Source organism: Etheostoma cragini, chromosome 5 (genome assembly GCF_013103735.1).
Source record: "Etheostoma cragini isolate CJK2018 chromosome 5, CSU_Ecrag_1.0, whole genome shotgun sequence".
NCBI lineage: Eukaryota > Metazoa > Chordata > Actinopteri > Perciformes > Percidae > Etheostoma > Etheostoma cragini.
Window position 1 is genome coordinate 20,348,670 of NC_048411.1, and position 14,133 is coordinate 20,362,802.

Sequence of the window (14,133 nt, forward strand, 5' to 3'; positions counted from 1 at the left end):
AGTGGGTTCATGTCTTCACTGTGTAAACACAATGTAATTGTATTGGACACTGGACTTTTGTCTTGTGGTCAATCCTGCTGAGAAGTTGTTATATAAGTCTGTGTCATATAGGTAAACAAAAACACCAAACATTAAAGGGACTTATTCACATGTTCAATCCCTCAAATCTGTTATTATAATATTGGGTGAAAAACATATCTTTGAGTGTACATAAATCTGCATCAAACATCACATATTGTATAATAATGTGGCATAATACTACTCAGAATAGTCTGGCTCCAGGAATTTTGGGAACATCCTAAAAGATTGTTTGGTAAAGACAATCGGTACCAATTATGGACGGTCAAACAATAGACACACACCCCTATATACACATTGACTGTGTGGCTTTTGTCTTCGCAGCACTACTTGACATGTTTCAGTGGCACTATTGCTGTGCCATTCCTCCTCGCTGAGGCAATGTGCGTCGGTTTTGATCAGTGGGCCACCAGTCAGCTCATTGGGACCATCTTCTTCTGTGTGGGAATCACCACCCTTCTACAGACCACACTGGGCTGCAGGTAAACACACAATACTGTCTCACATGGACTTGGTTCAGTCCAGTCACTTTATTAACCCAGATGGGAAACTTGATTTGCAGTCAGGTGTACAAGATGTAAAAGTACAAAAACAAGAAATACAAAAATGTTTCTTGTGCAATACATGTAAAATACAGAACACAATAATACACAATGCTACAGCATGCAATCCCTACAATTCTAAATTACATGTGCAAATTAAGCCAAGTTATAGCACAGGGAGTGGAGGAATTTTTACTCCTATAAGGAAAAATGTCCTTAGTAATACAGTAGACTTGTGCCTACAATACATAATGTAAACTGCAGCTTTTTTTAAGTCGTGCATTGTATTCTGTCTTTCACACCTGCTCCTTTTTTTATTCCCTTCCTTCTGCTCCCTCTCATTTCTAAGTGCCACTTAAGAAATAGGTCATGTCAACATGAAGTTCCACTTTCTCCATCCCTCCTCTTCATTTCACTCTGGAGTGTGTTTAAGTAGATGCTTACAGGCCCTAGGTAGGTTGGTAGGTTCCCAGAACTTTGGAACAGTCAGTTCTGAAGTTCTAGATAAAAAAGATTATTGAAGCAGGGTGTAAGACATTTCTGACTTTTTAAAGGAGATTTTTGTTCTATAGCAGTTGTCTTGTATGCATATTTTCTGTCTGAATGTGATGAGTTTCATTTTATGTTCTTTGTTTCTTTCGTATGACTGCAGTTTATTTTTGTCAGAATAGAAAGTAGCTTATTCATTCTGAATTGAGATAGTATAAAGGTTGAAGAGATTCCAGAAACTAAAGACTGGGCATTTGACTGCAGACCAAATGAGTGACAAAGCAGTTCAACTATTGCATCACTTTTAGACAAGCTATAGTTACATAAACACACAGCCTTCTCTTTGGTGGCATCCTATTAACCAAGAGGGAAGTCCTTGCTTTTAGCCATTTTTCAATCTTGTCTTTTTTTCCCAACTCAGTCCTCTCCCTGCATTTGAGGTGTTCATTCTTTTTCACACATCTTTTGATCTCACTGGTTCACATCTCTCAAGCATACATAATGTGATCTGGTTTGTGTTTCGTAACAAGTGATTCCCCTGGTTTAACTCTGACGGTTATATCAAACCCTCCCGTCACTGGACAATAAAATATCAGCTGACATGAGACATAACATGTTGTCATGGATATTATCCCTTCTCTTGGATCTGTGTTTTAATGAGTCATGTCATGTTGGCCTGAGGTGTTATTAGGTGGCATTTTTTTAATTAAAGAGGGGCAGCTCAGGGAGGTTAACTCTGACTCATATTTCATTTTTGAAATGATTCCATCATGTCGTAGCATATTCTGAGTGTCTCATTGTTTCCGCGCCAGCTAATGCCACAGCCAAATCATCTCACCTCATTCAGACACAAACCCTGGAAGACACTGTTCTTTTTGACAGCAACTCCATGTCCTTGACTGATGCCTTGATGGCAATAGTGTGCAAACATTTTCCTATCTTTTTTACCCTTTTATTGATTACTCAAACATTCAGTGGAATGCTCAGAGAAACTTTTGGTTAAAAAAAAAAAAAAAAGAGAAAACAACTTGAGGAAAAGGACTTTATCTCAGAATTGTTTGGGTGCTATATTAGTAGTTATATTAGGAGCCTCAGTGTTTTCATATACTCTGAAAGGTGAAAATCCACTGCAGACACAGTAGAAATGTTGAAAAGCATTATATTTCTTATTTCCCACATTGCACTTCCATAAAAAGGGGGACATGCAAGAGACTTTATTAAAAAAAAAAGATTGTTGAAAAAAGAGGCTAAGATACAACTTTAAGTCCCTAATACTGTATTGCTCAAGTTTAAACTAAAAATAAAAAATAAAGCAGAATTTGCCTTTTCAAATCAACAATGGTCATTCACACTCTGGCAGAAGGAGTGATGGCTTTCAAGTCAAAGTGTAGTCTTTCTCTTTCTCTCCATCTCGCTCTCTGACAGAAAAACAAAGATAAGGCAGAGTCTGGTTTAGGCTTCAACATGAGTGGCATTCCAGTCACACCACCAACCTCCTTCTCTCAGAGGAAGTGCCTACCTGATGTGACAGACGGTGCCTTTCTATATATCTATTCACTAAGCAAGTTGGTTTGCCTGCTGGATTCAAATCGGGTCCAAAGGGGTCAATCAATAGTCAGAAATTTGGAGAAATATAGTGAGGGATAAAAGGAAGAGCTAGATGGAGGCAGAAATGCAGCATGGTTTGATGAGTCATGGTGCCAAGTGAGGTCGACCCCCCCCCCCCAAAAAAAAGACCTCCAAAATGCTTTTCCCAGAAAAGGCAAAGTACACGTGCATTTTGTGTTCCTTCACCCTAGTATCCGGTTGTGTGAGCAGCTGCCACCTGCAGTAATCATTTAATTTGAGATGATTCAATATGGTGTTGCTATTCAATTCTATAGTTTTTTAGTAGTCTCAAGATAAGTGTCTTTTTTTGTTAATGTGTCTATTAATTTGGCTTTGCACGTACATTTGAAACAAGCCGCTGCACAAAAGAACGTGATTACTCACACAAAGTGGTTGGTTGAATACTAATTGAACTGTCTCTAAACCACTAATATCTTCTAAATAAACAATGAGTCATTCCAAAGCTGTGTACTAACTCTGATTTTGTAATGGATGTTCACTTCCTCTTTGTTTTAGCTCCCATCCATCTCTTAGATCCTTTGATATCCCTCTGCCTTCATGGCTGCTACATGCAGTTGTTATTTGTTAAGGTCAGCCAAACTGTAGAGGGTGCCAAGGTTGACCATTGTCTGCATCACTAAAAATAATTGCCATCACAGGAAATATGGCATGTTTATGAGATTACTCAAGTGTGTGAATGGGGCTGGATAATTTGAGTTATAGAGGAAGAAAATTAGGAAGGAAGGAAAATTGCATCAAAAATAACTTAACAGATCTTGAATAAATTGATTGAACTCTATAGCCGACAATGGCTTGTAACTGAAATGCTGTCACCTGGTGGCTATGGACAGAAAATCACCCTTCTTTGTACTAAATTTGAACACTCCTTTTGTTGGACATTTATGTGATGATTCAAGCTCATAATGTCATGTACTAACAATGCTTTTCTTGTGTTTAGATTGCCGTTATTTCAGGCCAGCGCTTTTGCATTCCTCGCACCAGCCAGAGCCATCCTGTCACTGGACAAATGGAAGTGTAATACCACAGGTAACTTCTTTCTCTTCTTCTTTCTGTCACTCTTTACTCATTCAATAGACGCTCCCATCTGATATAATTCTGTGGGTTACTGTATCTTTGTTTACTTTTTACTCAAACTGCTGTCAGCATCAAAGCCTACAAAGACAGCAGAGAATAAAGAAGACCCAAATGGGATTCGCTGATTTATATACGTGTGCTCCAAATGAATCACCGGAGTAAAGATAAACATAGTGACCTAATTAAGTTCTCTCACTAATCTCTAATCTCCACATATTTTCTATGACTAGAGGTTCCAGTATTCAACAGCACAGAGCTCCTCAACACAGAGCACATCTGGCACCCCAGGATACGGGAGGTGAGGCAAAGAGAGACAAATTAAAACGTTATTTAGCTTAATTTAAACACCTTCATTTGGAAATGTCTACCATATATACACATACAAATATGGAGGTTTTTGTAAGCTAATGGTCAAAGAAGATTTTTTGTCTTCAAGCTTTTAAATGGGAACATCACTGTCTTTTTTTTTTTTTTTTTTTTTTTCTGGTGAGAAACTGTTTATTTTTAATATGTGATCAAATTGTACGAAGAGAACACAAAGACAGAAAAAGACGAGACAACTAGATTATTATTCTGTAACGTCATCTCCTCCAACCATGATGCAGACTAAATATTCTTCTTTCTTTTTTTTCATTCATTAGTTTTCGCAGAATGAGAAAAATGTTGGTTATGAACAGGATTTTTTTCTGGCCAGAGAATTGGTTAGCAGAGTTGCTGATTAATAACTGAAAAAGAAACATATGTTGTGATTGATCAGTGCACATTCATAAAATGCAATAAGTTCTTTTGACATTAACGGAAGCACTTTTTACTTCAGGTGAGACAGGGTGTAATAATTCAAGGTGTGTTAAATTGAAATGAATTTAACTTCAACATCATCAAGTGTGCCAGCACCAAGTAAAGTTACTATAATTTAAAACTGCAGCAGTGTTAAATTCTGATCAATCATTTCTAAAAAAAAAACTTTGTTTCTTTAAAGTTTTAGTATGTAACTTTTTGATATTATAAAACGTCTGGTCCATTTAAGCCATGGCCAAATGAGTTGCTATAAAAGAACTATAGAAGATCTTTTTTAATCATTTGTGTCCTCCTTGGCTACTAGCAACTGCGTGTAAGAGGGGTGGGGGGCATGTGCATGATCATGTAAGGCTTGTATCATGTGGACATACAGACAGTTTTGTTATTACTTAGAATTGCTCATGGAGGCGACAAACTACGCGCTATATCTTTAACTTCTTTTTTCTATTACTACAATTTATATATTCTGTCAGATCCAAGGGGCTATCATCGTGTCGTCCCTGGTTGAGGTATGTATTGGAGCGCTGGGTCTGCCCGGGATCCTGCTGAAGTACATTGGACCTCTGACCATCACCCCCACCGTAACCCTTATTGGCCTGTCTGGTTTCCAGGCTGCGGGGGAAAGAGCTGGAAAACACTGGGGTATTGCTATGTTGTAAGTTCACACTCTTAACGCAAAAAAATGCATTTTCAGGTGTCAACCAACACCTCTTTACAATGACACTCAGCCTGAAATACACTTCTCTGTTGTCCCTTTGTGTGTTCTAATTATTCAGATGGTATTTTGGGGAAATAATTGGGAATATACAGAGCAGACAATTTGAAAGCTGTAGTAGACAATGCTGCGGGAGTGTTATGGCAGGTTTATATAAATGTATAGTATTTTATTTTTTTTCTGCCATGAAAACCTTTCCATATTAGAAACCTCCGCAACTGACTGAAACTGTTCATAACCTACATTTGGAGCAGTGGGAAATTTGAGCAGGGATGCCATCCCCCTTTTGTAAGCAAAATGTCCAGAAGCATCCCCCTTGATAATCTGAAATTCCCCCTCTATATCCCCTTGTAGCAGAGAGAGTACATGTACAAGTTAGAATCTATGGCCCAAATCATAGCTCTGAAATATCACTGGCCTAAAGTGTCAACACCGTCGCTACTTACATGGGTACAAGGAGAAAAGGAACCTATGTTGTAGAACCTGACGTGCACTTCGCTTGGCCGTGGCTTGGAAGCGTTGCATTTCCCCTGAGTCATTTCTGGTTCTCCTTCTCCATAAACATGAAATCAAATAGAGGGTTAATTATTTTCTGGAACAAATTTCCCACCATGGTCAGAAAGCACATAAGAGACATTTTGTTTCTCTCACTATGACTCTAGAATCGCTACTCACTCTGTAGCTAATTGCCGTCACTCTCTCACTTGCTCTACCACACACTACCCACGCACTCAGTCATGCCAGCCCTGCTCTCCTTAGGAGATCAACGCAAAAACCAAAGCACAAGTAAACCCTTCAGACCACTTACTTAGGCTACGCCGAAAGCTCTGCGTGGAGCCAGCACGGAAACGTAAATCACGCTTGACTGTGAAAGTGATAAATCTATGATGCTGACGGTAGTGCTGAAGGAACAGATTTGCAATTGGGATTTTTCTGAGTCCCACCTTTCAGTTTTGTATTCAAGCTGTTATTTTCATGTGGTGTGACATCAGTTCCTGCTGTGTCACGGCTGTTTACAGTGTAGCTGGAGGCCTTCTCCTGTCGCTCTACAGCGAAAGAGGACATGTGCCTGTAATTGCCTCTGATTAGCTTTTTCTCAGGCAGTTAGGATAATTGATTGGCTTTGAAGCTTCTGGGGTCCGAGTTGGATATAGATAGGAGGAAATGGAACAGATCAGTTCTCTCACAGGATACACAGAATGTATGTTATAGAAAATAATAAGACACCATGATCCCCCAAACTGAGGAAGATTGTTTCTGTCTGCAGGACTATCTTCTTGGTGCTGCTCTTCTCTCAATATGCCAGAAACGTTCACTTCCCTCTCCCAGTCTACAAAGCCAAGAAAGGCTGGACTTCCTACAGGCTGCAGGTCTTTAAAATGTTTCCTGTAAGTACACAACATCTCATAAAAGTACATACATACCACCACTTGTTGCATCCCAAACTGTGCCTGGTCTCCGCTTTTGTTTCCTTATACCTAAATATTCTGCTGTTTTAATGAATTAACCTGGGTTCCCTTACAACTGCCCCCAGCCTCCACCACAAACTGCGTTCTTAACTAATAAGTCACATATTATTTAACAGGGCTGAGCTCATTCTCCCTGGGAGGTTAACAGTTCTCCCCTTGATTGCCTCAGTGTTTTTCTGCCCTCTGCTGGTGATATATGAAATAATAAAAACTCTTAACTGTGAGAAAACATAGCCGTGTACACTGGCAACACTTTTAAACCGGTTCTTAACTTCGCGACGGGGATTTAAACACACTTCCTGCTAAGATATTGCTTAGATAGCTACTACAATTTCACATTTTATTGGACACATTTATTTAGTGGTAAGTTATCAAAACATTAACATTTTACTCTTTTATATACATCTGTAAATATATATAATATATGTAAATGTTTGGACACACCTTCTCATTCAATGTGTTTCCTTTATTTTCATGACTATTTACATTGTAGATTATCACTGAAGGCTTCAAAACTATGAATGAACACATGTGGAATTATGTACTTAACAAAAAATAAACAAAAATGTAGGATTAGATAAAAGGTCAAATGTGTTTTACTTTCTATGTCTGATTAGTGTTTCCTTTTCACCCAGATCATCATGGCCATCCTGGTGTCATGGCTGCTGTGTTTCATTTTCACTGTGACTGATGTTTTCCCGCCGGAGGTAGACAAATATGGCTACTACGCCCGCACAGACGCACGTAAAGGAATTCTTGCAGCTGCACCGTGGTTTAAGATTCCATATCCCTGTAAGTGTCAGTAAAATGGAATGCAGTTTATCATCTAGTCAGGTCAAATGTCCATGAAAATAAAAAAAATATGTTGTTTTGATATACACAAAATAAAACTATTTATAAAATGTATAGCACAAATGAAAGCAGCTATGATAAATACACTACTGTAACTGATATGTATGGACAGAAACCAATGCATAATATATACAATGGAATAATGTTACATACAGTTTAATGTATAAGTAGTTTGCGGAGAGGCAGATATTAGTGTAAATCACACTAAAAAACCCTTAGGAGAACTCCAAAAATTAAACTGAAAAGTATAAAGCTGACAGTTAAAACAAAACAAAAGTAATTTTTGAGATATTTTCTGTTTGAATGCAAACTATTCTCAGCTCTGACCCACACTGTGTTCTTACCTTTAAAGTCCAGTGGGGCTTTCCTACTGTAACAGCTGCAGGTGTGATCGGCATGATGAGTGCAGTGGTGGCCAGCATCATCGAATCTATTGGAGATTACTACGCCTGTGCACGTCTCTCTTGTGCTCCTCCGCCTCCCATTCACGCCATTAATAGGTAACTCTTCAGTTTATCTTGTTTCTGTTCTTCCTCTCTAATTAACAGTATGTTTGTGACTTTACTGTCTAAAAGATACTTTAAAGGGTGCAGTAGGTAAGACTTATATAAAAACAAACTTTCTGTCATATTTGCTGAAACTGACCTATTTGCTAAAACTGACCTTATGTTCAAGTAGAACTACATGAAGCAGGTAATTTCTTCTTTGGCACTACCTACAGCCTATAGTGTGATTTGCGAAAATCCACCGCTCCCTGTTTAGATGCACTAATCAAAGCCAGTGGAGGGGTCTCTAACTGCGTGTCAGTCACTGCTCAGGCACAGCATTCATTCTCCCTTGTGGGGGGGGGGGCTTAGGAGACCATTATGGACTTTAGCAGAAAGGGGGGGGGGGGGCTGAGAAGTTGTTGATGTTCACATTTTTGGCCTACAGCACCTTTTAATTGTGTTGTCTTTGTTATCTCTGTAGGGGGATATTTGTAGAGGGTATTTCCTGTGTGCTGGATGGTCTTTTTGGGACAGGAAATGGCTCTACATCCTCCAGTCCAAATATAGGCGTCCTGGGAATTACAAAGGTAACACACACCTGCACTCATCTAATTTTAAAATAATCATAATTTTTCCTCTTTATTCTGGCTTTTTTTTATCTACATGTTACCTTTCCTTAAAAAAAACAACAACATTGATTTGGTTTTTGCTTTTGAAGAGGACTTTGTGTAAGCTTCTCAGTTTCCTGCTCACTCCCATTTAGTTAATGTATTTATTTTACCGTGATGGTTAATTGTTAAATGTGCAAATAATTACACAGGAGTGAGACAATATGTCACTTCATTAATAAGTCAGCATAAAATTATTCTATAGTCAGCATGATCAAAAATACCCAGTTTTTGCATGTACAAGCCTTTTAAGTTCTGTTTTTCACTGTTTTGCATCATTTTGAATTTAACATCTTTTGGATTGGGGCTGTTGGTTGGACAAAATGAACTATTTGAAGAAGTTACTTTGGGCTCTCTGCAAATAAATCCCTCATGAAAATAATCACATGTAATCTTATTATGTTCTATTTAACTGTACATTTGTAGCATCCTCACAACAATTAGAATGTGCTATGTAATAGAGGCTGTTTTCTGTTATTGTTCGCCCTGGCTTTCCCTTAGCTCCCTCTAATCTCTTATTGTTCTTCTAGGTGGGCAGCAGACGTGTTATTCAGTATGGAGCCGCAATGATGCTGCTGTTGGGGCTTGTGGGTAAATTCAGTGCCCTGTTTGCCTCGCTGCCTGACCCTGTCCTGGGAGCGCTGTTCTGCACCCTGTTTGGCATGATCACAGCGGTGGGACTTTCCAACCTGCAGTTTGTTGATCTCAACTCCTCCAGGAACCTCTTTGTTCTGGGTTTCTCCATCTTCTTCGGTCTGACGCTGCCAAGCTACCTTAAACAGAACCCGCTGGTCACCGGTGGGTAAAGTGGAGAGGTCCCGTATATACTAGAGCTGGGCAATACCATCTGAAATCAACATTAAGATTAATTGTCAGATTAACCTCAGTAACCATTAATGGAGCTTTTTAAATAATCATTAGCACATGATTTTCTGTCCTTGTAGTGGACCTCACATTCACTATTTGTAGTGAGCAATAAACACTAGTAACATACATGAGTTTTTACTTTTGTTTAACATTCAGTTTACACATTTAAAACCAAAGTAAAACTATCATCTCTTTTGACAGTAGACAGTGTAGTGACATTAGAAAGGCTTCTGTAAACAGATTGAGTCTCAAATGTTCCTTGATAATGTGTGCCATGTCCTATGTTACTTCTCGGCCACACATGTCACATTGTGAGAACATAGATGTGTTTCAGGTGGTGGAAATTGCTTTAATTTCCTATTTTTCTGACAGTGTTTAAATTTAGTTTAGTTTGTTCTGTATCACATTTTATTGAAGACAAAGTGTGCAGCCATGACTGACTTGGCATATTTTTTTCTGTCCCGACTCTTCCACACCTGCACCTCCAGCTGCAATTTTCTCCAAACTTTGAGACATTTGCCAATGGAAGTTAGACTGGACCCTCATGGTTAATTACCATTACTTAAAACTGCCAACACTAGGTGGAACGATACAGACTTGACTTCCTTTGTTTTAAATAAACATTAAAAAAAAAAAGAATTGTGGCTGGAACTGAAAAATTACCAAAACTGATACATATTTAACTCCGTTACTAAGCCCATGTCTCTTTTAAATTTCTCAGGCATAGTTGGGATTGACCAAGTGTTGAACGTGCTCCTCACCACTGCCATGTTTGTCGGAGGCTCTGTCGCCTTCATTTTAGACAATACTATCCCTGGTAAGGTGTTTAATCTACTCTTTTTCATGTGCCAAACTGATGATGTTAGAAAGAAATCCACCCTAAAACATGAATTTACTTTGTGCGATAAACGTTTTGACCGGATGATTTTATTAATAATAATAATAATAATAATAATAATAATATGAATAATAATAATAATGTATTATTATTTAGAGTACACAACATTTTTAAGGATGAAAATCAATTAAAAAAGAAGGCTGTGATTGGCAAGCAGATACAGGTGTAATTATTAGGTGTAGACACAACATGCCTGGGAGGTTATGTATCCGATTTGGCCCGGGAACACTTAAAGACTAATCTGCCTTCCTTTTCTCCTCAGGCACCCCTGAAGAACGAGGCATCGGGAAGCTGAAACGTGGCGCTGGCCTCAGTGTAGCCGAACTGGAAGGGATGAGATCGTACGATCTGCCGTTTGGAATGGACTTTATCCGTAAACACCCCATCTTCAAGTACATCCCTATTAGCCCCACTTTTCAAGGCTACCAGTGGGGGAGAATACGGGAAGCCTGCAAGAGGAGAAAAGGACATGGGGATGCGGCGAAAGGGGGAGGAGTGGGAGGGGAGGGAGGCACAGCACTGGGGGAGAGTCGGGTATAGCAAACGGGCTGATGCAACAAAATCTTAAATGTTGCTAGAATGTGGGGAACAAGGGATGGTACACTAAAAGGATGGGAGAGTGGAGGACAGAAGCAGTGGATGATTCAGGATTGTGTGGAAGAAAATGGGATGCACAAATCCCCTCGTCAGTATGCGTTTTGTTAGTTTTTTAGCTTTTGTCAGTCTTTTCCCACATCCCACTATGCTATTTTAGGCATGCTATAGCAAGTCACAGCATGCTATAAAATATGTTACCATGCAGAGGTTACTTGGTGTGTGTCCATGTGGGTGTGCAACAAGAGAATTAACAGGTTTGTGCAAACATTTATTTGCACTTTAATCCAGAAAGAGACAGGTGGACATTACACAATCAAAGCTGACTGCCCAATTCTATAAAACAAGTTCTGCACAGTAGATTTGATTTTATGAATTGAGGATTATGCAAATTCTATTAGAATTTCCTCTAAACTCATTATGCAACCACATTAGAGGCACACACATGCTCACACACCAACAGCCTTACCAAAACTAGCTTGAGCGCTACAATGAACCTGGATCATGCAGATTGATGGACGTGGTGTGTCAGGTTCCCTTACCCATGCAAAGTGATTGTGACATTTTATTTTTGCACTGCGTACATGCCTACTGAGTTCAAAAGCAGAATTTCATTCTGCAGCTCGCGCCCCCATTTCTTCAGTAAAACTCCACAGAGACCCGTTTAGCAGCACATCACATCCACTCATCACACGCTAAAGAAACTCACATCCCCCATTTTTTCGTTTTTTTGTTTCCATGTGGTAGAGTGCTAATATTCACAAGATCTCAAATTCAACCCAGTTTACATGTCTTTAATGTGTCAGTATTATGCATCGGTTACTAACAGGACTTTTCCTAAACACACCCTTGTCTCATTTGGCTGTCAAAAGGAACTTGACTTGTTTTTCTTAATTGTGGAACTAGATTAAAGTTTTAACCTTTTTTTAAAATGCTCATTTTACATTCAACACACAAACGCACTTCTGAAATGAAAACCGCTTTAATTAACAATACTTCTAACGCCGTGATGTTGACATTCGTGCATCTGCAAAAGTCAAATTAATGGTACACCGTAATAGTACACACGTACTAAAACAAAGGAGAATAAAATGTTCTTCATCCAGTGAATTCAGATACCTCTGATCCTCTGTGTGGATCTTCTCTCACAGGATGCTTTCAGCAGTAATGTGTGTTAATGTAGGACCAACACATACATAATCCCCCCCCCCCCCCCCGGCCACTATCCAAACCCACTTGGTATTTCCATCATTGTGGCCCTTGCTAACTGTACTGAAAGTAAAGCTGCTGGTTTGTTCGGATATTGAGTGTTTAGATGTTAAAATAGGGGTTTGAGAGAGTGTAAATGTCATATTTATACAATTTAGTTGTTTGGATCGACTCTCAGGGGATGCAGGCGTCATTGAAAATGTTCTCATTTAATGATGATTAATTCCCTAACATTCCTCCTCCTCACATCCTCGATCACCCATACGCCTCCCACTCTAATGCCACTTTAATTAACTGCTGATGTTTGTCTAGTAACTGTTCATATCTGTTGTAGATCCTGCTGTGGCGGCAGATTTAGCTGAGTAACTGAAACTTTCGGAGCATCAGCAGCCTGTAGTTTAGTTACCCAGGTGTGACCCTGCAGCGAGTATCTAATTTGACCACAATGTGTGCCTCTTGTTTTTTAATGGAAAACAGCCATTTAAAAAAAACACCATAAAAGAGTTTGCAGAATTATGATCTTGGTAAATGTCAAAATAAAAAGTACTAAATTTGTAGCCCAGCTGAGATTTTTACTAAACCAAAATGTAAAAAGCTCTTTATTTATATTTACTCCTTATTGATCTCTTATCACATACCAAAATCTTTCTTAAAGCCCTGGCATTTGTCGCTATTAAGAAATTTGTTTGAAATCTCATCCTGAATTTCCATGCTTTTTATTTGTTTTGGTAAAGCTATTTATTTATTTATGATCAGAAAGTTGATGTTAAATGATTGCTTGAAGCAGGTGTCTGTTGAACAATGTGGTTCGTATATTTATTAGTTTACTTGTTCATGCCCAGTATGATTGTATTGGACCGCCCTCTACTACAGTCGGTTTAGAAACTCACCTGGGGGCAGAAGCTTTTTCTAAAGATGGTTTCCAATGTGAGCTGCTTCTATTTCATTCCTTTTGTATCATGTTTTACAAACAAGAAACACACTTTTAAATGTTGGAATTTGATAGTTTAATCAAATTTCATAATCAGGGCCTTTTTGCTTCAAGTACTGTTTGCACATGTAGTGGTGCCAAAAACATTGGGGTATCAGAGTGAGAAATACTAACCTGAAACTCTAAAATGTGCTTATTCACATTTATAATCAAGTATGAACGTTGCCTTGTTTGATGACCTGAAAATAAGTGGCTGATTGTGATTGAACATTTTGGGCCTTAGTTTATGGTAGCGTGGTTAGCTGTAGTCCCAGTTCTGACCTCAGCTCTCTATGCGTTACTCTCGTGATTTAGTCCAATAATGCAAATGTTGGTAGAAAAATCCAACCTGTTTTGGTTTTTATACCCGTTATCCAGCAGTAGGTGGGTAGCATCTTAGACTTGGACTTCTCTTTATTATCTTTATTATATTCAAAGGTGTTTTACCCGATATCTTACAGGTGTTTTCCTTCTGCTCAAAGTGTTTGCCCAGGACAAAAGCAAAGTTAATCTCCAAGATTTTCAGACCGTGGTGCTCTGCTCTGGCAGTGAACAGCGTATATCAAATACTTTGATTTGGATGTTACCAAAATTGGTTCTTTTTCATGCTGTTGATCTTGTAGTGTCACAGATTTTGGTACATCCGAATCACAGCTGTCATTTTGTAACCCTGTAGTACAGGGGCACAATTTTCAGTTACACCTGTCAAAATGCAGTATATAAAGTGAGATAAAACATTCGCAAGGTTACAGAAAGTGATAATGGAATGCACATTTTAGTAGTGTTTTTTTTG

At 38.8% G+C, this 14,133-nt stretch overlaps 1 protein-coding gene across 4 annotated transcripts in view; it reads left to right on the forward strand.

The window, feature by feature from the left end:
* The window catches only part of slc23a2 (solute carrier family 23 member 2), a 35,685-nt gene extending 23,608 nt beyond the window's left edge, over window positions 1-12,077 (forward strand). For all 4 annotated transcript variants that reach the window (XM_034873141.1, XM_034873142.1, XM_034873145.1 and 1 more), the window contains 11 exons: window positions 403-560; window positions 3,676-3,764; window positions 4,043-4,110; window positions 5,084-5,265; window positions 6,593-6,713; window positions 7,430-7,586; window positions 7,999-8,146; window positions 8,616-8,721; window positions 9,333-9,600; window positions 10,391-10,486; window positions 10,830-12,077. In XM_034873141.1, coding sequence (XP_034729032.1) covers window positions 403-560; window positions 3,676-3,764; window positions 4,043-4,110; window positions 5,084-5,265; window positions 6,593-6,713; window positions 7,430-7,586; window positions 7,999-8,146; window positions 8,616-8,721; window positions 9,333-9,600; window positions 10,391-10,486; window positions 10,830-11,107 — 1,671 coding nt within the window. In that variant the 3' untranslated portion in view covers window positions 11,108-12,077. The remainder of the gene's footprint in view (window positions 1-402; window positions 561-3,675; window positions 3,765-4,042; window positions 4,111-5,083; window positions 5,266-6,592; window positions 6,714-7,429; window positions 7,587-7,998; window positions 8,147-8,615; window positions 8,722-9,332; window positions 9,601-10,390; window positions 10,487-10,829) is intronic.
* The last annotated feature ends 2,056 nt before the right edge of the window (window positions 12,078-14,133 follow it).